This window comes from Lepidochelys olivacea (genome assembly GCF_965140295.1).
Source record: "Lepidochelys olivacea isolate rLepOli2 genome assembly, chromosome: 8".
Taxonomy (NCBI): Eukaryota; Metazoa; Chordata; order Testudines; family Cheloniidae; genus Lepidochelys; species Lepidochelys olivacea.
In genome coordinates, this window is record NC_140418.1 from 32,777,990 (window position 1) to 32,804,493 (window position 26,504).

The following is a 26,504-nucleotide window of genomic DNA, read 5'->3' on the forward strand; positions in this document are numbered from 1 at the left end:
CAGCAGAGAGGAGTGTTGTGGGAAGTAGGGCCTTTCATCTGCTAACTATCCTGTGTGTCTTGAGGACAAATCATAATAGTTCCCCTAATAAAAAAAACCCCAGAAACATGTCCATGTATTGTATCTTTTTCTCCTTTCCCCTTCTCTGTAAATAGGCTTGGCAGAATTCAGGGTGGTTTTTTAATCATTTTGATGGATAATATCGATGTTTGTTTAAGCATTTTTTAAAATGTTTGTTGATTTAAATTTTCACAATTGCATGAAATAATTTAAGCAGTAATTTTTTATTTTTATCAATTTAAATTTTCACAATTTGGGGAAATTTTGTGTAGGTCAGACAATGGTGGAGTCAAGACAATAATTATTTAATGACAGTAGATGTTGAGATTCAAAAAGTTAAAGCTTTATAACTGTTAACACAAATTGTCAACATCACATGTCAAAATATACAAAGTAAATATCCTTAAATCAAACTCTAATAAGTTCTCAAGCTGCATTTTTCTTACTTTGCCCATCTGTAAATTTCTATTATTTATGGAAATATTTTTGTCAGTTTGTGTTTATACAGTGAAAACTATGTTTATTGGTATTTATCAATAAAAATGTAATCCTTCCAACCCTATTTATAAACTGTTTCTACCTTGACTTGATTATTTGTAATGTGATTGGGGCAGGGATCATGTTGAGTTCACTTATCTATATAGCACCTAGCATTCTTATGCGGGATCCAAGAATAAATAATAATAAATAAATAAAAATTGTTTCCAGGAGGTGAACAGAGCTGAGGTTTTGTTCTGTCCTGCCATGGTAAAAATACATTCTACCTGCTAGTGTATATTCCTGGGCAAATTTCTGCACACCTTCTCTAAGTATTACAGGCATCAGCTAATGCAGCAGTGTTTGGCTGAAGTGTGCTTAGAATGGCCCTCCCCAGAGAAGACCTTTTCTTAGGAAAACAAGTGAAAGAGGTCACTATGGGTATTTCATCATTCATTCCCCTTCCTCTGCCGCATTGGAGCATCTTTTAGCTTCTGAATGCTGTATTCCTACCCACCTAGTGTATATTAGGATACTGTATTAAGAACTCTGATCTGTTTTGAACAGAACAAGCCACAGGAAACAAATTAGTTTTCCCCTTACCTGTGAACATGTTTCCTGTGACTTGGTCAATCAGCACAGATACTACCCTTAATGGACACTTGTCCTGCAATTTCTGGAAGAAGCACTGGCTAGGGAATTAGGCAGTCTAACCTTCATTCTTTGAGCTCAAAATGGAGTAAAACTAGGAATCAGAGGAGGGTCCATTGTATCAAGTATAGATGCTTCAGTATGATTGGCTGTCTTTCCTTCTGTTGCTACCAATGAGAGGAAAACTTTGTGTCTTGTGCCCTATGACCAAGTCACAGAAGATCAATTAACAGGTAAGAGGATAAGTTCTACATGCATTTAATTTTGTCATGTATGTCTTTGCATAACCAGTGTAAACTAAGCAGTAATGAAATCCTATGTATATGCTTAGCATTTTAATGCCATCTGGAACACTTCTGAAAAAGTTTAAAAAACAATCCTAGTTTTTGATTACATGTTCTGTATTTTTCTCATTTCTCCTCCTTCATGGTTTATTACATTTGTATGAAAATAGTATCTTTGTTTATGAATTTTTCATTGATTGCACTGGAGATAATTTTGGTATCACAAAAGGAGTATTTATTTCTTAATGTGGAGAATAAGCAGTAAATACTATTATCAAATGACAAATCTATTTTCTGTACACCTTTTTATGTCCCTAGCCATTAAAATAAACTGTCTACTTATCAACAATAGTGTGCTTAGTGTAAATCTGAACTAGAGTCCATAGTATACTGACACAGCAAATAAAACATTATGGGTCAGTCCTGACTGGCAATATTTCTGTTGCTTTATTCCTAGGCCTAATCTGAGCAGATTCTGACATCTGTGCCAGATAGTCTGCATGTTTTATACTATGGACACATGACTATGCTGAGATTACCAGTCACTTTCCCTTGTGAGCCAAGTCAATACCTTAACCCAGGGGTGGGGAACCTATGGCCCAGGGGCCTGATCTGGACCACATCTTTATTTCATCCAGCCTGTGGAAAGCCTCCACACCATGGGCTGGAAACCCTGAGCCTTGGTGCCCCTCCACGGGATTGGAGCCGTAAGCTCTGGCTCGCCCCACTGCTGGGGGAAGCTAGGGTTGCCAGGCTGTTAAATATCCAGTTAGCATGCAGCTCCTGTAGCCGACATGTCCCTGCAGCTTAGGTGCAGGGCCAGTCAGGGAAGCTCTGTGTGCTGCCCCAGCGCTGGCTCCCATTGGCCAGGAACCACAGCCAATGGGAACTGCAGTGGCGATGCCTGTGGGCGTGGGCAGCGTGCACTGCACAGAGCTGCCTGACCATCCCTGCTCCTAGGAGGCGAACATGTCAGCCACTTCTGGGAGTAGCATGGAGGCAGGGAGCCTGCCTTAGCCCAGCTGCACCGCCAACTGGGGGCCATCTGAAGTAAGCGCCACCCAGCCAGAGCCCGTACCCCGAACATTCGGAACCCCCTCCAGCACCCTATCTTCCTCCCACACCCTGCATCCCCACCTGCAACCCAAGCCCCAGCCCTGAGCCCCCTCCCGCACCCAAACTCCCTCCCGGAGCCCTCACCCCACCCCCCTTCCACAACCCTGAGCCCGTTCCTGCACTCCAAACCCCTTGGACCCAGCCCGGAACCCCGTCCTGTACACCATACCCCTCATCCCCAGCCTCACCCCAGAGCCCTCACCCCCTCCCGCACCCAAATCCCCTGCCCCAGCCCGGAGCTCCCTCCTGCACCCTTAACCCCTCATTTCTGGCTGCACCCCGGAGCCTGCCACCCCAGCTGGAGCCCTCACCCCCACTCGCACTCCAACCCCCTGCCCCAGCCCAGTGAAAGTGAGTGAGGGTGGGGGAGAGCAAGCGACTGAGGGAGGGGGGCTGGAATAAGTGGGGGGTGGGGCCTTGGAGAAGGGGTGTTCAGTTTTGTGCAATTAGAAAGTTGTTAATCTTAGAGGAAGCCCCGAGCCTCCACCCCAGCCCCATGGGGCTAGAACCGCGAGCGCCAGCTCTCCCTCCACCCCTCCCCACTCTACCCCCAGCAGTGCTGTGTGTGGCCCGGGGTTGATTTTTTCTGTCGGTCAATGGCCCCTGGTAGAAAAAAGGTTCCCCACCCCTGTCTTAACCCAAATCTGTAGATTAGAAAGCCATTAACTCTCTGCACAGGCTAGACCCATTGATCTCACCTTTTTTTCTATGTAAGGAAAATGTTAACACTCGTGATAACTATTTTTTTAGTACTGTGTTCTTCATAAATACCACTGTGATTGACTTTAAAATGCCAGTGTTTCTGTGCATTTGTATGGTGGTATGTAAGGCATGACAGTTGCTGTTTTGTTAATGCACTGTGTTATCTGACATAGCACCCTTATTTGCTATTCAGAGGGATAATGCTTCCTCTTTAATGGCAAACACTGTCTTTCATATCAGAAAGTGAGAGAAATTCATTTGTAATGTTGAAGTAATACTTCACCATTGCAATCTAACATTAGAACTATTGAATACCCTTGTGATCATGTTAACTACTTTTGCATCTAATCTATAGTACTAGAGTCTTGAAAGTTGTTGTCAAGGTACTTATAATGTGTGACAAAAATATTCTGTACTTAAATGCTGTGGGAGGAACATAGGGAACACGAATATAATGGTTTGATATGCAGTGGTCAAACAAGTGGTGATCCTTCATGACATTAATGAATTTTTGTATTCCACTAATTAGAGGACTTGTACCTCCTCTTGTAGTAGCTTGCTGGTTCTTATGACAAACTTAGTATCTGGTTGCCATGTGCAACATTCCTTCAAGTCTGATGTGACCTTAGTTGTGACTGAAGTGAACCACATTTCTCTTATCTTGGTTTTTAACACATATTCTACTAAACTATCTTAGCTGCATCTGCTCTTAATATCAGCATTGGGTCATCTTCATTCATATAGTCTTAAATGTCTCCTTTTGATTGCTGTAGCATGAACTTCATGATGCAGAATTGGTCAGCAATATCAATTGATGAATTCTTTAGTCACGTTTATGGTGAACAAGCTGTTTTACATGCATCTGATACCTGCCAGTAGCACTGGTGATATGAGCTAGCTATTGTTTGCCAAGTGATCTTAGCCATATTCAATTCATGTGTTAGAGGTTCTCTTGAGTAGCCATTCCTCAAAGAATTGAGTTATTTTCTGAGGTTGATCACCACAATGAGGTTGTCTAAATTCTGATCATCATTTCAGTTAATTCTGTCAATTCATATGGCCAAATGTAGATCTTCCATTATCCTTCCATTGGAAGTAATTACCAACCTTCTTTTGAACTTCTGGACATCACTTTCTAAGGGACAGGTTTTTATACACTCATATGGCCAATCATGCAGTGAAAGTATCTATTATCAGCCATAATTGTATAGGTGTCCCATCAAGAACCTTGGATTTCACAAGGAAGCCCTTTTCGTTTCCACTGTCCTTGCTTAGCTTCACCTAACTTTCTTAGTGCTCAAGAAAGTTGATCTTCATTTGAAAAACACTAAGACCCAGATTTTTAAATGTATTTCGGCAGTGCAGTGCTCAGCTTTGCATTGCCTAAGTCTCATTTTCAAGAGAGATTTAGACACTTAGGAGCCAAAATCCCAATGAGATTTAGGCTTGTAGAGACTTAGGCTCCTAAATCTATTAGTCATTGCACTGCTGAGTGCAGCAACACCTAATTAACTTTAAAAATCTGGGCCCTAGTCTCAAAATAAGTTCTTCCAGCTTTATGCATCTTACATCACAGCTAAACTCATAGATTTATGTACTCTTGTGACACAACTATGTAAACTCAACTACTCTCAGCTTTTATTTAGTCAGACTTGGGCATATTCAGTTGTGATTGGTAACTGGTTCATGAAAAAAGGATTAAAGTTTGTCAAATTCTTCATTTCAAACATTAATTTGTTTAGCATATTGTTTGTGAACCCATCCTGATCTCTGCAAATATTATGATGTTTAAACTTGTGACATAGTTGTGGTAATTAATTAGTAGTCTTTGGGTTCACAAAATGTTCGTTCATATTATCTGGTATTTGTTTTACATGATTGGTTACCAGAGTCGCATAGTATTGTTTCTGCTCCCTGGTAGGATAACTGAAATGAGATGAGTGAATAACTAATCACAAACATCTCCTGTGAATGTATGGATGAATCCAGTAATTATCTATCCAGGGTACATGTACACATATATATATTTTCCTAGGGTGCTTGTCTTCATACTATCTAAGCACCAAACATTCATGGAAAATTCAGGATTTGTGAACATGTTCCCAAATACCCAGCATTTTCCTGGATGCTTGTGAATAGCCAGTATGACCCCATGAACCGTAGCAAACTACAACTCAAAGATTTTATTTGTGAAGGTATTTTGTGATTTTTTAACTATTTGCATTTACCCAGCTCTAATGAAGAGTATATATTCACTCCTTGTCCATGTACCACAGGAAGTTCTGAACTGTAAAAGATGATAACCTGCAAGAAATAATTAAAACATGCGTATATAGAGCCCTGTTGCTAGCATATTGCCCATTTCCTCCTTGTTAACTGAAACACAAATAGCACACTATGGCTGAGATTTCCAAAGACTTTTAGGTGATTTGAATGGGAATTGGGCATCCAATATTTGAAATTTTCAGCCTAAAATATTAAATGGTGGTTTTGTCTCTTTGAATTTTAAAAATCATTTTGTGTAAAAGTGTCCAAAATAAACTTAGTTGGTCACTAAGAATATCCCTATACTATGTGACTTGAGTTGTTCAGCTATTTTGAAATTTGGCTCATGTCATCCATAGTTAACCTTCTTCAACGTTTTGAATGTTTGTTTATCATTCATATCCACATAAAAATAAATGTCACAACATGCATATATAGCCTTTCAAGATCATAATTTTATTTGCACATCATCTCCATTTTTGTAATACTTATACAGGTTTCCACCCTCCTCCTCTTCATTTAAGGTAGCAAACGATAATACAAGGCTTGTAGTTTTATAACAGGGATGCAAGCAATGATAACTTGAGGAGGCAAAAACCATCACCCTGTGACCCAAGTAGACTTGCAACTCTCTTCCTGCTCACACCTATGCCTCAGTTCTTCAGTCTCCCCTTTCCAACATTCACTGTACACTTTGGTTTTTCCCATCCTCATTCTTTTCCTGATTCTTCATAATTGTCCCATATGCTCCTTTCTCTAGAGTTCCCATCCCATTCCCAATGAAGTAGTAACCTCCAGAGGTATCTTATTCATTCCAATACTGCCACCAAGTTTACTACAGTTCTTTTTTCTGCAGTCATCATGCAGTCAGCACCATGGACAGCTCTAATAGCAGGGTGGGTTTAAAGTTCTGGGTTCACGTATTAAGACGACGTGGTGAGCATCATCAAGGGAAGGAAAGGCAGTAGAAAATTGTTGAATAGTTCAGAAAGGTTGAGTGGAAAGATACTTTTACAACCATCGTTACCCCTCTTCATTAATAGATACCCCTAATTATACAAACTTTGACAATAAGTGTTCACTTGTCAGAATAGTTTTAATTAAGATGTTTGTATGTTTACCTATGTTTATGAAATATATGGTAACTTATTTTTGCTTAGGATTCAAGGCAAGAGAAGGAGAAGGGGGGCGGCGATTATTCAAGTTTTTTTTAAATACGGAGCCTAAAAATAATAATAAGGCAAATAGTTTCAAAGGTACTACATTAAGAAAAGCATAATCTTTGATATGATCCAACCACAAAATGAAGCAGTTTTTACCTTAGACAAAATATCATTAAAGTAGGGCTCACGGGTAGTAGGGTTTACAGGCAGTCTCAAGATCCTCTTGTCTGGTACAAACTCAGAGGCCTGAGTTTGGTTATTCTGATCCCTTGGTACTGGATCTAATACTGGTACTAATAATAAATATGTCTGTATTTGCGTTACCAGAATAATGGTAAATCTTGCCATTTGGATGTTGTCTCTTTTCCAGTTTATAAACACTGGAACAATGTTAATGGCACTATTTCATTTTTTGAGAACATTTACAGCCCAGTATTTTGGTTTTGGTATGCCAAATATGGAAATATTATGTTATTTCTTTGTTGCCACTTCATGTATATTTGCTTTTAAAAATGTGATCTCTGTTAGTCTGTTATGTTAGTTTCTGTCGACTCTGATTGGCAATCCTGTTAAACGTAATTGTTTCCGTCATGCATTTGAAGTTTACTGCTCAGTTGCTTTAACGCTCTTTGACTTAGTATCTTTATCAGTTAGTCACTTAAGAGACAGAGAAAGGACACCAGCACTTGGACTCAAATGCTTGACTTCTTGAAGAGCTTGAATTTCTCTCCTATGTTGTTCCTTGGCTTCTCTCCCTCAAATATTGGAAAATCATAAAATTGGTTTGGTGTTCTGTACACTTAGTTATATTTCTGTTCAGATTTTACAGATTTTTCCTATGAGCTGTTATGGCATAAATGTAATTTGATATATTACATATTAATATTGTCCATCGTTCCTGTTGCGTGGTGTCGATAGACCAAAAACAGAAATGGAAATTGTCGGGACTATGCACTGACCAATATGTCGCCAACCTTTTACATGCATGATTCGTACTTTTCGTCATCCAAATGCAGCAGCATACTGAGCAAAAACAATAGGCCAAAGTGGGAAGAAACATAAGAAGAAAAGGAAAAGTCAAACACGAGTGGGACAGCTTTTTTTAAATGGTCTGTTTTGATTCTTCTCTCTTTAAACATTCAAGCTTTGGATGCTGAAGTTTAGAATAGATTTCTGCTTTTTTTTTTTTTTTTTTTTTTTTTGAGAATTGCCTTTTATGATTTTGGCTTTGATATCAGATATGGATAATCCAAATTGATTTTTATTGCTTTCTACAGTATATATCTGTTAGGGTTTAGTATAGCAGAAACATTTTGAGAACTCCCTACAATAGGGATAAACTGTAAATTATGGACTTGCTAGGACTTGCTAGAATGAGCTGTTTCTTTAAGGCAATATGAGCCATTGTTTTTGTTCATAGTGGTTTTTATTAAATGAGTTAATGCTTATTTTGTGCATTTAAGATGAGAAGCTTTGTTTTTTGCAGTGTCAGCAAATAATTATGGGCAAATAATTGTTTGGCGCTTGTCCAAAACTACATGCATGCACATAAAACCACACACACACACACACCCCTATGAGAAGATACTTCACTTTTATCCTGCATAGTTGTGTGTGTGTGTACACCCAAAAGATAAAGTGGAGCAAAACTATGCTGATTTAAGGCACTTAACTTCTCTACTTCAGGTTCCCCATCCCCAAAATTTAAGTAACACCACCTACTTATGCACCTTGCATTGCAAACAATAAGGGTATACAATGGGTACTGAGATGTCATTGAATTTGAAACATATATTTCAGAAGGGCTCTGATGTTTTCTTTTAATTTCTGTAAATGAATCCAGCATTAGAGTATCTGCTGTATATTTTCTTAGACAACACACTCTTTCTCAGCACTTTGTTCTTTCCAAGAGGTTTACAAATATTAAGAGGTAAATTTATGTTTCTTACAAGCCAGAACTGAGGAGCCATCTTAAGTGATAGCATCTGGAGGTACATGACCTGGTGTGCTGGGACAATGGGGAGTTAAGGGCTTTACGAAGTATCTCTACTAAGGGCATCCACCCAAGGACAGCCATAATTTGGCCTAAGAGGTATTGGTTAATACTTTGATATTAGGCTTGTTTTCAGGTACTGAAAGAGAAAATATAAACCCTTTTGTGTTGTATTGTTTTCAAATCCAATGTTTGATCTATACCAATATACACTCTCATTAGGGTGTTTTGGATTTTTTAACAATACTGCTTAGGAGAGATGGCTGGACCAAGTTTAAGGTGCTAGCTTTAGGATGCCCAGGTTCAATTCCCTTTTCCACTACAAATTTCCTTGTTGACCTTTGGCATGTTGCTTAGACTCTCTTTGCCTCAGTTCCCCATATGGAAAATGGGGATAATGGCATTTCCCTACCACAGCTATGAAGTGCTCAGATACTACATTATCGGGGGCCATATAAATATATAAGATGGATAAGGAGAAGGTTGTGTTTGGGATGGTATATTTTACCATGAAAAATGGTGGCAGAGCAACTGATAGGGAAGTGGTAAAAATAGGTTATTTAACGCTAAATTTGTTGTAGGGTTATAAAATGTTGAAATTACTGGTTCAAGAATAAAAAGTATTGAATTAACTTATTTTTTGTAATGTTTCCAATCTCGTGAACATAAAAAGAACAGTATCTACCAGAAGAATGTATTTGTACAATAGTACCCTTGCATTTTGTGTGTGTGTGTGTGTACTTACTCACTCCCTTCTCACAAAGAGGGAAACATTATTTATTATAAACTCTCTCTCCTTTTTTATTATTATTATTCTAGTGTTACAAACCTTAAATGCTGGGGAAGATGCGAGCCTGTGATTTCAAGAACTCTTCAGTTTCTAAATGATCTTTCTGTTGGATATCCTTTTTATTGTACATTGGGGGTTCTATACAATGAAAATAATTTAGTAAAAATTAATATTTTCAAGCCATTTTCCATTTTATAGGAAATTGTTTTAACACCAGTGAGAATATTAATATTAAAATATGAGTTTGGTTTGGCCTTTTTATATGCATAGCACATTTTAAGTTATTTTGTGTTTCCCTATTCTGATTGTCAACACAAGATTATCCATGTGACTAGTTCATTAACAACATAGTTTTATTCATGACATCCTCCAGAGGACAAGAATGTCATTGACTCTAAAAAAAGAGCAAGGCTGGACCCATTTTGGCTGTGATTCAACTAAGGTACTTAAACCCATGCCTGACTTTAAGTACGTGAGTAATCCCAATAGAATCCATATGACTACTTACATCCATAAAGTCAGGCATGGGCTTAAATACCTTGTAGAACCAGGGCCTTCATTGTTTGTATGTGCAACACCATGATCTTGAATTTTTGTTAACAGTTCAGCTGAGTCCCGGGTTAGATTTTGCTTTGACACAAACTTTTTGAGACTGCTACTTAAGTCATACATCATAAAAGAGGGTGTGATATGTTTACTTTTTGAAATTCTGACAAGTCAGACAAGAAGACCAATTTTCAAAGAAAATTAGCATGTAGTAATTTTTGACATATCAAGATGTTGAAGTGGATACAGGCAATACAAAACAAAAATGTTCAGAACTGATAGAAATGTTCAGTAAAGGAAGTCCTTCGATATTTTAAAAATAAAAACTGCTTTTCTTTCAGTTTCAGGTGAAGAGATTAATGTTATAGATAGTCAGAAAGGAAAGGAGGCTGGAAAGTGCAGCCTTGAATCATTTTATTTTCTCCTTAGAATTCTAGTCATCACAGCAGAATGTTAATATATTTCATTGTATTAAATGCTGCTTATTGTTTCGCAGATTGAATAAGTGCATTTCATTTAGCTAAAATTATGCAGTGTATGTTTTCTCACACTTACTACAAGTATCATTAATCAGCCAACATGGGAGATGTTAAATAAATGTATATCTACTGTTAACACCACCAGATATAATGGGGCACAGGTGAAATCTAAACATCACTAAGGTATTTAACAAAAACAAAAAGGGGATTGATTATTGCATTGCATGAATAAGAATGTACAAGAGTTAATGGGTTAGCTTTCCCACTACTGTGTCTGGTTGTATTCAATACAGTAAGTTAACCAAGAAGTTTAAAATATTGCACCTAATTCAAAATACGTATTTGGTTTGTTGCTCGTTTATGTATGTAAGCTGAAATAGTCACCATTATATTACTGTTAACAGCAATGAGACGGTTATATGTTTGTTATTACATGACTAAGAATTTAGAAGGCAGCTCTGCTTCCCCACCACCACCACCACCATAGGAATGGGGGTCAGGCACATAGCATTTGATGTGCAGGAATGTATTTGAGACCTCCCTCACCATCCCAGCCCTAAAAAATGGAGAACAATCTGCAATTACTAACACAATAAATGCTTGTTTTAAGGCTGCAAGGTGACCAAGGAATATGTTGATGGTTTAACAGTTTTCAGATAGTACTTTGAGTAAAGTAGATGAGTTTGCAGTATGTGATTTGGATACAATATTACAATGAGCTGGGAGCTTAAGCAGGGGTATATACTTAAGTGTCCTGAAGAGCAGATTTGTAAGGAGACAGTTTTCCTTGAGGTAATTTATTACATGTTGCTAAGATCCCTGATAAAAGCAGAGCTTTAAAGCTGTGTGATATGAAAGTATCCAGAAGTAGTGATACCTTTTCAAATATACTGCTATGTAAATGAGACTTCAAAATAAAACGCATTTTAAAATCAATAAGAAGAAAGATGAACTAAAGCCATAAACATCAAAATATATTTAAGCAAACATTCTAAGAACAGTAGCTTCTCTGGTTTAGATGGGTGGGGTAGGACAGATAGCTTTAATGCTGGTTCACTTCACTGTGATGTGTGTGTATTAGTTAAGTTTAGAATTGTGTTCCTTGGCAAACCATAAAAGATTTCAAAAGTATTAGACACCCACTTTTGTGCTGGAATTTAATATGCAACTTTTTATTGGAAAATAATCGTCCTTGTCTGGCAAAATCCACCATGCAATATTTCTGTTAGTAGGCATAATGCAATAAAGACAGGGAGGGCTATTTATCACTACAAATTTTGAGGATTTCAGGATTCTTTTTATTATTTTAATATATTTCTTTGGTATTAAATCAGAAAAATGATAAATTACACCTGTCGAGGCTGTTTTTCCTTTTTGCTGGAAAATGATGTACAACCCAATTTCACTGGTCATTTTGGCTTTTAAAGATATGTATTTTTTTCCTATAAAAAACTTCACCAATAGGTTTTTTTTAAATAATAATGCTGAAGTACTTTTTATTTCTAAATCTATGAAGTGGTTTATAAGTACTTCCTGGCATTGCAAACTTTGGCCTTTTCACACTTTTTTTTTGTTTGCTTGCTTGCTTGCTTGCTTTAAATAATGATTTTAAAGGACTTTGGAAGAAACATTATATTTTTAAGAGACCAGATCCAGTGGCTCCACTTTTCAGCATATGATATAGAGTACCTCTAGATTGGGTTGAAAGGTTAATAACACATAATTTCAGTTCTTGGCCAATATTTGTCATTCATGTGCATATAATTTTCTTATTAGAAAATTAATCTCTACATGTCCAGGCAGTCTCTAAATGTTCATAGAAATTTGGTACTTATCTTTTTATTATGCATAAAAGTCATTATTTCTAAAGATTCTCTTAGTTAAAAAGAAAAATCTTAATGCTAATAAGCACTCTACGTAACATAAAAAAGGAAAAAAACGACATTTTTCAAACAACAAAAGGCAACAATGATTTGTATTGGTGTCGTGTTTTACATTATTTTAACAATGATTCCAGGTTTGCATATTCAGAAATATATTAGCCCAATTTGATTTTAAAGCTCAGTTATTTGAATTATAAATCATTATGTCCCTTCTAGCTGATCATTCATGAAATATCTTTGAATTCATTTACATAATGGAATACATTAGTGGTTCCTTTATGTCAGTGCCGTCGTAGTGCTCCCTCATGCATGTTTAGTTCTTCCTAATAATTAACTTTATTATCATACATTTTCCATAACAAAATAATTATAATTGTGTTGTTATTTTGTAAAGCAACTGGCTGCAAAATACTTAGTTTGTCAAAAAGTCTGCTTTATCCACGTTTATTTTTAAAGATCTCTGTGATAAGCAGGAAAAATTTTATAGCTTTGCATTGTGAAAACAGATAACTCTTAACCAAGTACTGCAGGTTAACGAAAATAAATACACTAAATATTTCCTTAAAATCAGGTTAGCAGGTTTGCCAAAAGCAGCTATATTCCCCATCCACAGCCTTTTAAGGAATTGAATAATAACTTTAAAAAATAGTTTGATCAGTTTGAAGTTAAAATTAATCATTCCTACAAAAACCTTACATCATAAGAACATTGGTTTCAGAGTAGCAGCCGTGTTAGTCTGTATACGCAAAAAGAAAAGGAGTACTTGTGGCACCTTAGAGACTAACCAATCTATCTGAGCATAAGCTTTCGTGAGCTACAGCTCACTTCATCGGATGCATTCAGTGGAAACATCCGATGAAGTGAGCTGTAGCTCACGAAAGCTTATGCTCAGATAGATTGGTTAGTCTCTAAGGTGCCACAAGTACTCCTTTTCTTTTTGCATAAGAACATTAAGGTTGCAAATTGAAGCACTCAAGTCAGGAAATAACAATCTCAACTGCCCACTTGTGTGTATGTGTTACAACAGACTTGAAATATATTATCTCATGCTATTTTTGTCCACAGGGTCCCTACCTCATTCAGTGCAGGGGATGACCAGTGCTCAATTAATGAGACAGCTGTTCAGTATTTCTTTTTATCCTCAAGGTACAGTGTGTGGTCCCATATTTCATTGACTGCACACCATCCAAACGCCATATTACAGACACTCAGAGTCATTCAGAGTACACAGTACAACTGTAGGGAATGGAGAAATGTTCTGGAAAAAGATCCTGTGGGGGCAAAATTGCATGTGATCATGCAGCTGAAGACTGTATCATAATACACGTGCACTGAGGTGGGGAAAGGGTTAAAAGTTATGCAATCAACCTTCCTGACTTTTGAGTGCTTCTTTAATTTAGTTTTGCAACTTTAACTTTTGTTTAGTGTAGTTTTTAAAAGGGATTTCCTACATTTAAAAAAAAAATGAAGAAAAAGAAATCCCACTATGTGGGATAAACTTGGGGCCAGATTCTCAGCATCAAAGCAGGTGGAAGACTGCCCTAAATGGGCAGCAATGGATTCCCTTAATGGAGGAATCCTCAAGGGATTAGCACCAACACAGAGGATGTTTTTGAGGCAGAGTATATTTGCCAGGCCACAGCTCAACCCTTAGAGAGCCATCTGCTCCCCCCTGCTCTGATGTACACTGAGCATCTGGCCTCTTGTGTTTTATTAACATCCTTTAAATATTTTCTAAACATCATACTTTTAAAATGTCATACTTCTGACTTCGTGCTCAGCATTTAAACCTGTGTTTTGGTGCAAGAAAATAGAATACTGGGTAAAGGCCTGAGCAGTCTTAATATTAACTGTGGGTTTTAGTCATGGTTGGAAATTCAGGATGGAAAGAACACCCATAGTGTTAGGCAGTGTAAGTAATAGCACACTGTTGAGCATTGCTCAATATGACATAACTTCACAATATAGTTGTATGCTGTGGCACCAAGCTGAACACTTAAGATCCCATATGTTATGTACTTTCTATCAGGTTGGGATACCCAATGACAGACATGGCAGTTCAAACACAGTTTTGTCTTACATTGTAATGTGGACCAAACCGCCTCACTGAGCCAAGATACAGCTCTGAAGAAGTCAGAGGCTATAATATGATTCCTGAACCTTATTCAGAGCCATATGTATTGTAGGACAGACCATGTTTTAACTTTGAAGACTGAAATGTTACGGGTGAGTCCCTTGTTATGTTAGAAATTAGCATGGATCGGACCTAAGTTCCCAGAAAACTGAAAGTGCTGTTATTGCAAACAAACATGTTCCCTTGAGGGTGACATTGCACTTAGAAATTTGTAGAATTGACTTAAAGTGACCAAAAAAAGCACTACACGAAGCAATTCCGAGCTGTGAGGTTGTGGTCTTGTAAGTAAGATTCCTTCCTCAATCCTGCATGTTTTCTAAAAGTTTAAATAACTAGTAAAACATTGCAGGTATCTGTATCTCTTCATATAATGGGAGCTTCTGTTGGAAAAACATGGAAATATGTTTTTTCTTCGCAATTTTTAAAGGGCGAAACTGTTTTCTTGGATACACATTTTGAAACCACTTCTGTCAACCGTGTGACTTCAAGAGCCAATGGCAAACTGGATTTGCATTGTTTTGGGAAGATTTTGCATAAATGATTGTGGCTGGGATTTTTAGGCACCCAACTCCTTAGCCGCCTTTGAAATTCCCTGTGTATTCATATATATGCATAAAGATGCACAAGCAAATGTAGAGTTCTTTGTCAACATTTGGCCCTTTAGGTCAATGATATGAACGAAACTTTTCTTTTTTTAGTAGTTGATAACCTGCAGCAGGTTTCATTTTTTAATAATTATTGCTTTAGAGTGTAATTAAAGACAGCAAAGTTGGCATAGGTTATGATTTTTAAGTCTTTTTTTTTTCTTGGTTTGTAATAGAGTTCTGCATACACAGTTTTGCAGTAAATACATCTTAAATGTACTGGATTCATCCTGAGAATGATCCACTTTATTGCTCCCATAAATATTCCACTGGCAAAACATGACCTAGTGTTCATTAACAGCATGAATGGGAGAGATTCCTACTATTGGTAGAGTTGTGGGGGTTTTACCTTTTTTTTTTTTTTTTTTTTAAGATATTGTCAGTTTTCGCTTGTCTGTTTGCTGAAGAATCGGAACAGTATATAAGCCTAAGAGATGTCTTATTTGACTTACTGACTTTTCTGGCTAACCAAACCAAGGGCGGCTTGATTCTGCAGTGTGTTGAGACGCCCCCAAGTACCATTTATTTCAGCAGGGACTGAGATGCCTCAGCATCTCTAAGATCAGATTCTTAGCTTAGTTAGCATCATCTTTGGTGGTTGACAACTGATTTTAAGAAAACTAGCGAAATGTTGTAATTCCTCTTGTTTTTTTTAAATGTTGCATATAATTATGGGTTATTGTCTTGGGGGGGAGGGGAAATAAAAGTATTCAAAATCCAGAAGCACTGAAGGATAGTTCTATATCCTGTAACTTTCTCTTTCCGTCTGTGAACCAAATGCTTCTCTAAAGATGCCATCCTGCAGGAGTCTCACCTTTCAGAGTTCAGAGGTTACCTTTTTGTGTGTGACAAGTAGGAGTTCTCTTGCATCTTATTTTTTGTCTTTTTTTCCCCTAAGGCAAGATTATCTTAAATTGCACATCTTCCATACCCACATACCCCTGGGAACTTCATCTCCCATGCAATCAAAAGGAGAGTTCTTATACTCAGTAAGGCTGGCATTTAATGACCAGTAGTTGGCCTAACTGGCCCAGTACACTCCTTCCACTACCCTTAAAGGTAAAACAAGCAAACACAAAAAAACTCTGAAGAGCTAGGGAGTTACTTCAATGTCACATTTAGGAGTGAAGAAGAATTAGAAGTAAGAATTAAAGAAAGGAGAATTAAAAGTAAGGGAATTCCTTTCTGCCCAGTGTGGTCCAATTTAAGGCCCCCAGCTAGCCAATTTGATTGCCCATTGGCAACCTCTCTCAGTAAAGGCAAATCCTATTGACCGGCTGCCACTACAAAACAGCAGTATTTCCTCCACCATCCTAGCCATGTGATACTATCTGGAAAACCAGCACCATTTATTGTTGAAAACTTTTACTTTAATTCTAAATATCGTTTAATTTATTGGCTCTTTTGCGACTAAAATATGTGACATGAAAAGTAATTGCTTTGGTTAATAATAGATCATCATTTTTAATGTTCATATACTATTTCTGTGCTGTATATTTTTTCAGAAACACCATATTTTAAGAGGTGTATTTTAATACTTTGTTAGCAATTTGTATCATTCATAAAAATTATTATATAATTATGCAAGTTAAGTTTACAGCAATATTCACATCTCAGCATAATACTGTAAGGGAGACTTTCCTTAACATCTGCTACTTATATTCTCTTAAAAAAACTTGTGAAAATAGATGCTGTGAAGTTCATGCTTCAGAATCACACAGTAAGTTTTCTTATTATGTTCAAATATTTTAGACTCCTTCATAATTTTATACACCATTTTAACTTGTGATGCACTTATGTTTTGCCAGAGTAAACACTTTCCTTTTTTGGGGGTGAATGATAATTACAGTCTCAGTGACCTTAGATGCCGAACAACTTTCTACACTGCTCTCACTCGCCTCCTCATGGTAGATTTAGGTAAGGTGTTTCTCTTTGATATTTTTGTAATCTTATTAATTTTAGTAACAGAGCTTAAGTCTTCTTAGTGAGAGGTTACTGACACTATTAAAAATAGGTTATGAGTTCAGTACATCTGTTCTAGATGGTGTTTAAAATACTTCACAATAGCTTTTTAGGTTTGTGGCCATTGAAATACAATAGTCTTTTTTTTTTATTTGATAGATTTGATTATAGTAATATGAGTTCTGAAAGTGAGACCAGTAGTTTATTGCACTGAAGGCCTTTTGGATCCATTAGTGTAATTTAGCTACTTATAATGTAAAGGCCTGATCTTGTGACATTCTAAAAAGTTTCACCTTTGACTGACTTCAGTGACTACTCCAAAGACACTGGTTTCAATGTTTACTCTAGCAGATGGTGTACTACTTCATATAAATTCTCAGCCTGTGAGGAATCTCAGCTCTCAGAGTTTGAATCAGAGTATTGAGCAGACACTTAATGTATTTGCTTAATTTTACACACATGAGTAGTCCCGTTTGAAGTCAATAAGATTATTCATGTGCATAAATTTAAGCATGCACATTAAGTGTTTGTAGGATCGGGACGTTAGTGGTTAGCCTGGTTTGCACCAATATATTGCCAATAAACTGATTTTATCCCATCCCTTAAGTAACCAGGAAAAGAATCCTTAGCACCACATGATATTAATTTAGGACTCATCAAGCAGGTAAGACTCCTTTTCAATCTATTTGTGAGCACAGTTTTAGTCATTAGTTTAGTAACAATGATGGGTGGTTACATACTAGTACAGATAACAAATTTACTAAAAGAAGCATATGATTAGTTTGCAAGAAACATAAGTGATGAGCCAAATCTCCAACCAGTGTAAATTGACATGGGTTCCGTGAAGTCAATGGAGCTACACCAGTTTTCATCAGCTAGCCCATTAGATGCAATTATATGTATTATTATTTTTATATATATTATTATTCAAATTATAGTCCATAATAGTTCTTTCCCCTAAAGATTTCTGTGCAAAAATTACCATTTGTGAGAATGAGTGTTTGCTAAATTAAAATTAGAGATGGGCAGAAAAGGGAATGTCAGCCTTCTGAGAGAAAGTTGGATTAGAAATAGAGTAGGGTTTGAGGTCTAGGTTTATCTGATAGTGCCATCATTTCATATGAGCAATGCTGCAAGGTTTGAGCTGCAACTAGTAGAACTCTCATAGGTGTGCCAAGATTTCCTGTATCTTCAGTGGTAGAAATTGCTTGCAGTCAGCTGTTCTCACAAATTTGATGTCATTTTGGAATTTGATTAATTTAGTTAATTTTGGAATAGCAGTTTGGTTCATGATGCCATGTCAATTAGAGATATGAGTCTACATTCAGTCTGGCTATAGTTCAAGGACTCTCTTGAGCTAAGTCAAGTATTACCCTTTAGTTTTTCTAGATGCCCCTAACTTATTCCTGGCTTTTCTGTGGGTGGTGGTTACCCTATTTGTACCCTAAAAATAGTCTTTCCTTTCTGAGGACATTTGGGTCTGTCATTTATCCTCTTTTCTGCCATTTGTTGTTTTAATATTTGGATATGTTAAAAACAGGAATTAGGCAAGTAAATTGATTTTTCAGGCCCCCACAGAAAGATTTAGCCAGGCAACATATATGCAAAGGTGGCTTACCTCAAAAACTGTCTACACTTGCAATTCAACTGTTTTCAGGACCAGTTCAGCTGCATCCATTGCTGACACCTCTTGTAAGCAGGGGGTAAATTTCCTAGTGGAAACCATGCAGCTTTAGTGATTTTCCCTACAGGAAGAGCAGAGAGTGAGCAGAATCAACCCATCTAGGTGATAAAAGTCACATCTTCAAAGAGGTGTTGTGTGAGCAAGATGCCATTCCGGTTGATAACTCTAGGCAAGTGAAACACAAGAGAAATGTGATTGCTCAGAAATTAATGGTTCATTGAGATTGGCTTTATTCCTGTACGTTAGTGGCCAGAAAACCTGACAGGAATAGGGCTAGCTGGGGGAAGACCTAAACAAACTTATTGGACTAATATCCTATGGATTTCCATTTGGAGTATATTAGATTGTCTGTTTCTGACCTTTCAGAGAAACACATCTAGAGAAGTGTACAGGGAAAACTCTGCTTTACATTTGAGAATACAGATGTGAAACATCAAACACACATGAGCTATACTTTTCGTGTGCGTGTGTGTGTGTGTGAGACAAATACACGCTTTTTAAATGACATCATTCTTAACCTTATAGAGCTGTAAGCTTTATAAACAAACAGCAAGTCATCAGTTTTAGTCCAAAGAGAATTGGTCATCATACTAGTCATCCTTTTCAGGCTTTCTAAAATTAAAAGAAGAAAGGATTTGTTAAGGAAGTTTTTCATATTATTGACTTTTAAAAATAATTTACATGGAGATAGTATTAAGATGAAGTCTCATGATAAATTAGTGCTTTTTAAGAAATGGAATGTGCTTTTCTGGATTCAAGTATAAAATTCTTTGTAAATTAGCCTTTTATAGAAAGTGTAGAATTAGTTATATTTAAACCATTCCCTTTCGAGTGGTTAGAAAAACCAAATCAACCATGGGGGAGGGAGCAGTAATTAGCAGTACATTAATTGGCATTTACTTTAAAAGGCACTTGGTTTCTGTTCAGTAATTTGAACCTTGTTTGAATGTAATTACACTTTGAATGCTCTGTGTGCCCCAGGTTGTATCTCTAATGAAAATAGACTTTTTTGACATTTACAGTTGCACCATTTTGTCAAATGGTCCATGGCCCAAGATTTTTAAAGTAAACTAAATATTCACTTGTGTAAGCTATAGAGTAAAGAAAATAGTTACTGAAACTCCAACAAAGTGCTTTTTTAAGTAAAGGTTTCAGAAGATTTTAATCCAATTTTTCTTTCCATTCTGGATTATCAAAGGCTTTACACATAAATTATAAAAAGCTCCTTCTGGAGACATTGGGTCTGATTCTCCACTGCCTCTGTGTAGTTATTTACACCAGTGCAAAATGAGTCCCTGCTCAGTGGATATAAAACACTACCAAATAATGTAAACCACAGCCAGATCTACTCAGCGAGGTGCCTGCTTGTGAAATGCTGCAGTCTGCCCTTAAAGCATGAAAGATCCACCAAAATGTTCCACTGAAGGATCTTTTTTCTTTCAAAGGGCATAATGAGGCCGTAGCTGAGTCTAAGTGCATGCTAGTGTGGCTTGGATCATCGCAAAAGAGCAATTTACAGTAGTAATTTGTTCATGAAATGGTTTCTTTCTTTTCCAGTTTTTTAAAAAAGCATCATTATTTAACGCTCATATTTTATATTACATGAATGTGGATCATACAATAATCATACTGATAATAGTGAACGGGGACTTGCTTTTGTGGTTTGATTTTTTTTTTAACTGAAGTAAAATATTTGAGGAATTTAATGTTTTAGAGCTGATTATTTCTGGGCCGCCTAAAAGAGTCTTACTCCATTAAACTTATCTTGAAAACAAAAATAATGATAAAGGTACTTTTTCACTTGGAAGAACCAGTTAGGTTGCAATAAAAAATTACTTAGGTTCCAACCTGTCACACAATCATTGGACAATATGGCACATGTTATAGTCTCTTACCAAGGGTTTGGACAATAGCCCATTTCAGCTGATGGGTTTTCCATTGACTTTAAAGGGATTTGGATCAAGCCCCAAGAACAAAAAAAGGGCTATAATAATAGAGAGATATAGGATTACAGATGGCATACACAAACTAGCCAATCCTATGTATACACCAAATTCATCCACAAAATGTTGAAGGAAAAATAGGTAAAATGTCTCCGAAAGACATTTTGCAGAAGGATGTCATATTAATTCCTCCATTAATTTGTCAGTTTTTGCCATAACTATTTTCCTCTCTCATTTCTTTTTCCCAACATTTTACCTAACTATGGGCCAAATTCTATCCTCGGTTATGTGTTAATGGTTTCCATTTAATTTGGATGTGTGGGTATATCTGAGGGGAAAATGTCTTTAATGATACACATGAAAGGATCCAGTATCTAGTCAGGTTTTAGTGTCTTTCTTATAAGCTAAATTTAGGCCTTGATTCTGCAAAGACAAGCGCAGAGCAGACCCCTGTTGAATTCAGAGAGGCTCTACATATGTAGGGTTCCAGCCACACAAGTGTCTTTTCAGGATCTGAGCCTTAATTTGTTTGTTCTCCTCCCGTTCCCCCCAAATATGAAAATCTATCAGAAAAGTAAAAGTATCTGGGTGATGCATACAATATCTCTGGAAATAGGAAATAGCTTTCAATAACTATGAAACATTATGGAAGGTTATAGAAATTATTATAATTTGTATAACAATTAGTAGGTTATTATAATTTAGCAGAACGTATAATCATGGCAGAACTTTGACACATTTATATAACATTAGTGGGCAATAATTATACAAAAAAACCCGTTTTCATCCCTTTATAGCAAATTTCACTGTTTGAAACATGTCTAGTTAGAAGTGTTGTCTGAAGGCTCATGCATTTTTCCTGGTAAGTGTGCAATAATTGTACGCAGAGCGGATAGCACCACATATTATTAAGGTCTCTCAACAATTGGTATTATAAGTCCCTGTTTTCATTTGCTTGTTTGGGCTGAAATTTTCTATGCCAGATGTCTGCTTTAGGCTGAATTTTGGGGGGAATTGGGGGTTGATTTGGATTGGATTTTTTTAGAAAACTTCAGCTAAAGTGGTTCAGCTGTTTCCAAGACAAGTGCTAAGGAAGAATACATTGTTTTGCCCATGTTAAAAATTCTGGTGACATTTTATTTGAAAGGTTCTGCTGCTTCGGTGTTTTGGAGTAGAACTTGAAATTTAACATGCTGTGGCATTTTGCTGTCCCTGTGAAAATCCAGCTAAATATGACCTAATTATAAGTCTTTGAAAAATAACAGTTTACATGTGCTCAGTAAAGACTTTTTAGAAGCAAAAATCACGGAGCATTCCTTCCTCATTGAGCATGCTTCATTTCCCTCACAGCTCCTAAACATAACAGGACTGTGCACGTGCCATCACCACAGAGTGACTGAGCATGCACCAGCCCAGGGCTGCAGGGGTAAAGCCAGGCTTTCCCAGTAATAGCTACACCCAGCTTCTCCGAGCTGGGCAGCGGAACTCAGAGCAGGGATCCTCTCTCTTGTGCTCTCAGTGATACACACACACAGTCACCTAGGCAGCATGGAGGAAGAAGCCTTCTGATTCGAAAGCAGAGGGGAGAAAAGCCAGATTGGGGGGAATGAAACAGTAGATTGAGACAAGAATTCTGGTGAGACAGGGACTAGCTTTGGAGGAAGAGAAACTGTTACTGGGACCAGGAGCCAGTTGGTAGGGGGAATGTGAAACTTGGACTGGTTGACCGGAGAGGCTGGGACTTGGAACCAGGGAAAGGCAGGCTGGAACTGGGAGCTGGGATAGAGTGGGGTTGGGACTAGGAACCAGTTGCCTGGGGAAGGTGGAAACACTGGGATTGGTTGAGGAGCTAGGGAAAGGGGAGACTGGGACTGACTGGACAAGGAGATGAATTAGGAACTGGGGATGAAGAGCGGAGGGGAGAGGAGACAGAGCTGATGAGCTGGGTTACGGGGGGAGAACTGGGACTGGCTGGGCAAGAAAATTGGGATTGGGTGTGGGAAGGTGGAGGGACTGGGATTGGGGAGCAGAGGTCAGGGCTTGGACAGGTAGCTCAGAGGGGGACACTAGGACTGACATGGCAAGAAGACTGGGACTAGGTAGGCAAGAATGGAACTGGGTTAAGGGGCTAGATTCACAAGGGGGGCGTAATTGTTGCAATGCTGAGCGGTGCAGTGCCTGACTTTCAGGTGCCTTGCCACCTGCTGGAATTCACAATTCTGAGTTAGGTGCCCAGGAGGAGAGGATGGTGATTGCTGAATAACCGCATGGCTGTGGTGCTGGTGGTCCTCCTTATACCCAATAGCTCAGTAGTTAGAGCACTCTCACAGGATGTGGGAGATCCAGGTCCAATCCCCCCACTGCCTAGTGTGGAACAGTGACTTTAACCCAGATCTCTCACCTCCCAGGTGAGTGCCCTAACTCTTGGACTATAGGGCATTCTGAGGTGGGTGTCTCTCAATATTTCCCATGTAAACTGTTCCACTTGGTATAAATACTTGCATATCCCCTGGATCAGGGACTAGAACATGGGTCTCCCTGGTGAGTGCGCTAACAGCTGTGCTGTAGAATCATTTTCACTCTCTCATTGGTCAAATGAATATTTTAAGTATTTATAAGGGGGACCATCGCCACACCACCTGCTATGCCAGCTGTGTTTTGTTTGGGGCCTGATCTAGTAAGTTTGCTCTTAATCACCCACTGAGCATGCCTGCTGGATCAGGCCCCACAGGTGCAATAGGTAGGGAAATGCCTTGTTTGTGAATCCAACTGGGGCTTAGGCATTAGCTAGGTGCCAAGTTGCTAGGCTGTGTTGGGACTTAGATAGCTGTATGCATACCCAGAGACGAAAAATGAGGCACCTAGGGGACTTACCGGTGGAAATTTAGGCACCTAGGGACTTTAGGTGCCAGCAAGACACACACACACTTTGTTAAAAGAATATTATTAAGGTTGCAAAGTCAAGCACACTTTTCTGCCAGAATTTAGCTTGTCTGTGCAACTTTAATCCCCCCCTTCCCCTGTGTTATGATACAGTCTTTAATTCCATGATCACAAACTATTTTTATCTGCATGAGCCTTGCCTCATTCACTGCACAGCATGGACCTGTTCTGGGGATGAATCAGGGCTGAGTAGTAAAGGATGAGCCCTGCCTCATTTGTTGTAGAAGTTGGAAGGTATATAGTGAATGAGTCAGGGAATTGCAGGAAGTTAAAACATGGTTAATACAGTTGAATGCTGTCCTAGAAAACTGGATTTTATACCTACCTCTGCCTCAGAGTTCCTATGTAATAGTAGGCAAGTCACTTAATCCAGACTTCACAAGTGATCACTGATTGTGTATTTCTCATTTCTGGGTGCCCAACTTGAGGCCCTCGGGTCTGATTTGCATAAGAGCTGAGCACTCACAGCTGCAACTGAAGTCAGTGGCAGATAATTTTAATATATAAAGTGCTATAGTCCTAGGTTAACTTGAGCACCAAAATTGGTAGAAACACTTTTGACTGTAATCTTTGTGCCTCCCCTCTCACCTCTCAGGGGTATTTGTGAAGCTCTCAGATACTATAGTAAGGAGCAACAGAGAAAAGCCAACAAGGAAATTAACAATCCTATCTTCAGAGCAGGGTTTGAACCGTGCATTAAATAAGGCCTGAGGAATGAGGAGAAAACAAAATATTGAATATCTGTTCATTCAGTGAGCACTGTCCATTCTGTGCACTGAATGACACGGGGGTCCTGTGGAAAAAATAGTATGTGATCGCGTAATTAAAGATTGTATCATATTGCGTACCCACAAGAGGCCAAATTAAGATTGCACGAGCAACTTAATTCTGGCTTTTTCTGACTTTTGAGACCTGGACTTTGCAACCTCAGAGAGAATAGAAATATAAAAAGGAGAAAGAAACAGAACATGTAGAGAGACACTGGTCTCAGTTTTAAGTCATTTGTGACCTAAAGTTTCTGTCTGTATTTTATGTTCGTTCAATCTGTGTGCCTCAGTAAAAACATTTAAAAACTAAGGGTCCACTTATACTGTCCTGGCCCAAAACTCCCTTTGACATCAGTGGAGGTTTTACCTTCAAATGGACTATGGAATTGGACCCTGATGAATGTGCTGTGGTGCTCTCGTTTTTTTGGTTTTTTTTAATTTATTTTATTTTTCTGTAGGTGAAGATGAGGATGAGTTTGAGAATTTCATGCTACCCCTTACAGTTTCTTTTGAAACTGTAACTCAGATATTCAACAATAGTTTTAAACAAGAAGAGGCAAAGGTAGGTTTATTTCAGTAATAGGGAAAGAAATTATTTATCAGTAAAATAAGCTAATTGTGAAGTAAATGTTTCACATTTTTTTCATCTTTGCCATGTATATATGTCTATAATTTTCTATATAATGTTGAAATAAAATGGCTGTATATGACTTCCCACAAGTCAATCTCTTACACATACTTTTAGATTTTGGGAATGGTTTGACAATAAAGTGATCTCTTTTCAGCCATATTTATAATCAAAGAGACAGATTTTCCTCTTGTGGTATTTGACCTGGTTCTTGTGTAATACTCCCTCTTCCTGTGTATGTGTTTTTATTTTCTTCATATGTATTAACATATGTATTTGGGGAGATTTGGAAAGATGTAATACACTTGATAAAACACTGCATCTTTACAGTATTTTTTTTTCAAACAAGAATTTAATATATAAATCAAGACTTTATTAAATGGCTGGGCATATATGTATAAATAGGAACTGGTCTTGAAGTATTGCATCCTTAAACTGAACAAAGTGATTAGGATAACTGATAGCTAAATAAGGTTTTTATGTGCCTGTGGGAGCCATATTAGGATTGATTTGACAAGTCAGTTCAGCTGTGGCAACAGTCATAATATCTAACACAACATTATGTTTTATTAGTAAAATTCTTAAGTGTAGCAAGCTGTTTGTGTCAAAACAACAGTATATTTTAGGGGGGAAAGGACGTGCTAAATGGGAGTAGCAGCTTCAGGAATGACAATACATTAGAGTAGTGTTGTGCTAAATAGATTCCCCTCCCCATAATGAACAAACACTTAACAATGCACTCTAGAGTGCCCATTTCAGATACATTGCGTAATCTATGGGAAGCCCAAACAGATTTGCTATTTTCAAATATGATGGAAACCTTAACAGTGCATCACCATCTTTTCTTCTCGCCCTTTCCTGAAAATGTAAACTGTCATCAAACATGCTAGAAATGTTTGACAAATAATTTTTGTCCTCCTTAGTACACAACTCACATTTACAGAGCATGTATAGTTTATAACCACTTAGATTAAATTAACATCTTAGAAAATATGAATACTCAGCTCATTGCTTCAGTGGGTACTGTGAAAAAGACCACATACCCCAGATTCTGTTTTGGATGTTGCTTCTAGTATTTAATTTGTAAGCTGCTTTTCACATGTTAAATAGAGAGAGTCCAAAAGGGTTTGCCTTTTATTTTAAAAATTATTGATTTTAACCATTAATTTTAAGAGATCATTTTTAGAATTCCCTTCTTCATAAGAAATTGCATTTATCTCATTTGAGGATTCTATCGTATTTAAAACAATTTTGCTGCAGTCCTGTCTGGTTTGTGAGAAACTCTTTTACTGAAGAAATTTTAATGGAGTTCCAGTGATATATCCCTAAACTAGCAAGTTCTTAACGACCCTGGAAAGTGACTGCTTGATTACACTTTAACGGTATTTGC

General features: G+C 37.6%; 1 protein-coding gene across 3 annotated transcripts in view; it reads left to right on the forward strand.

The window, feature by feature from the left end:
- RANBP17 (RAN binding protein 17) overlaps positions 1-26,504 on the forward strand; it is a 268,639-nt gene that overhangs the window by 151,142 nt on the left and 90,993 nt on the right. For all 3 annotated transcript variants that reach the window (XM_084636664.1, XM_084636665.1, XM_084636666.1), the window contains 4 exons: positions 9,531-9,611; positions 16,844-16,907; positions 16,996-17,104; positions 24,945-25,048. In XM_084636664.1, the coding sequence (XP_084492790.1) occupies positions 9,531-9,611; positions 16,844-16,907; positions 16,996-17,104; positions 24,945-25,048 (358 nt within the window). The remainder of the gene's footprint in view (positions 1-9,530; positions 9,612-16,843; positions 16,908-16,995; positions 17,105-24,944; positions 25,049-26,504) is intronic.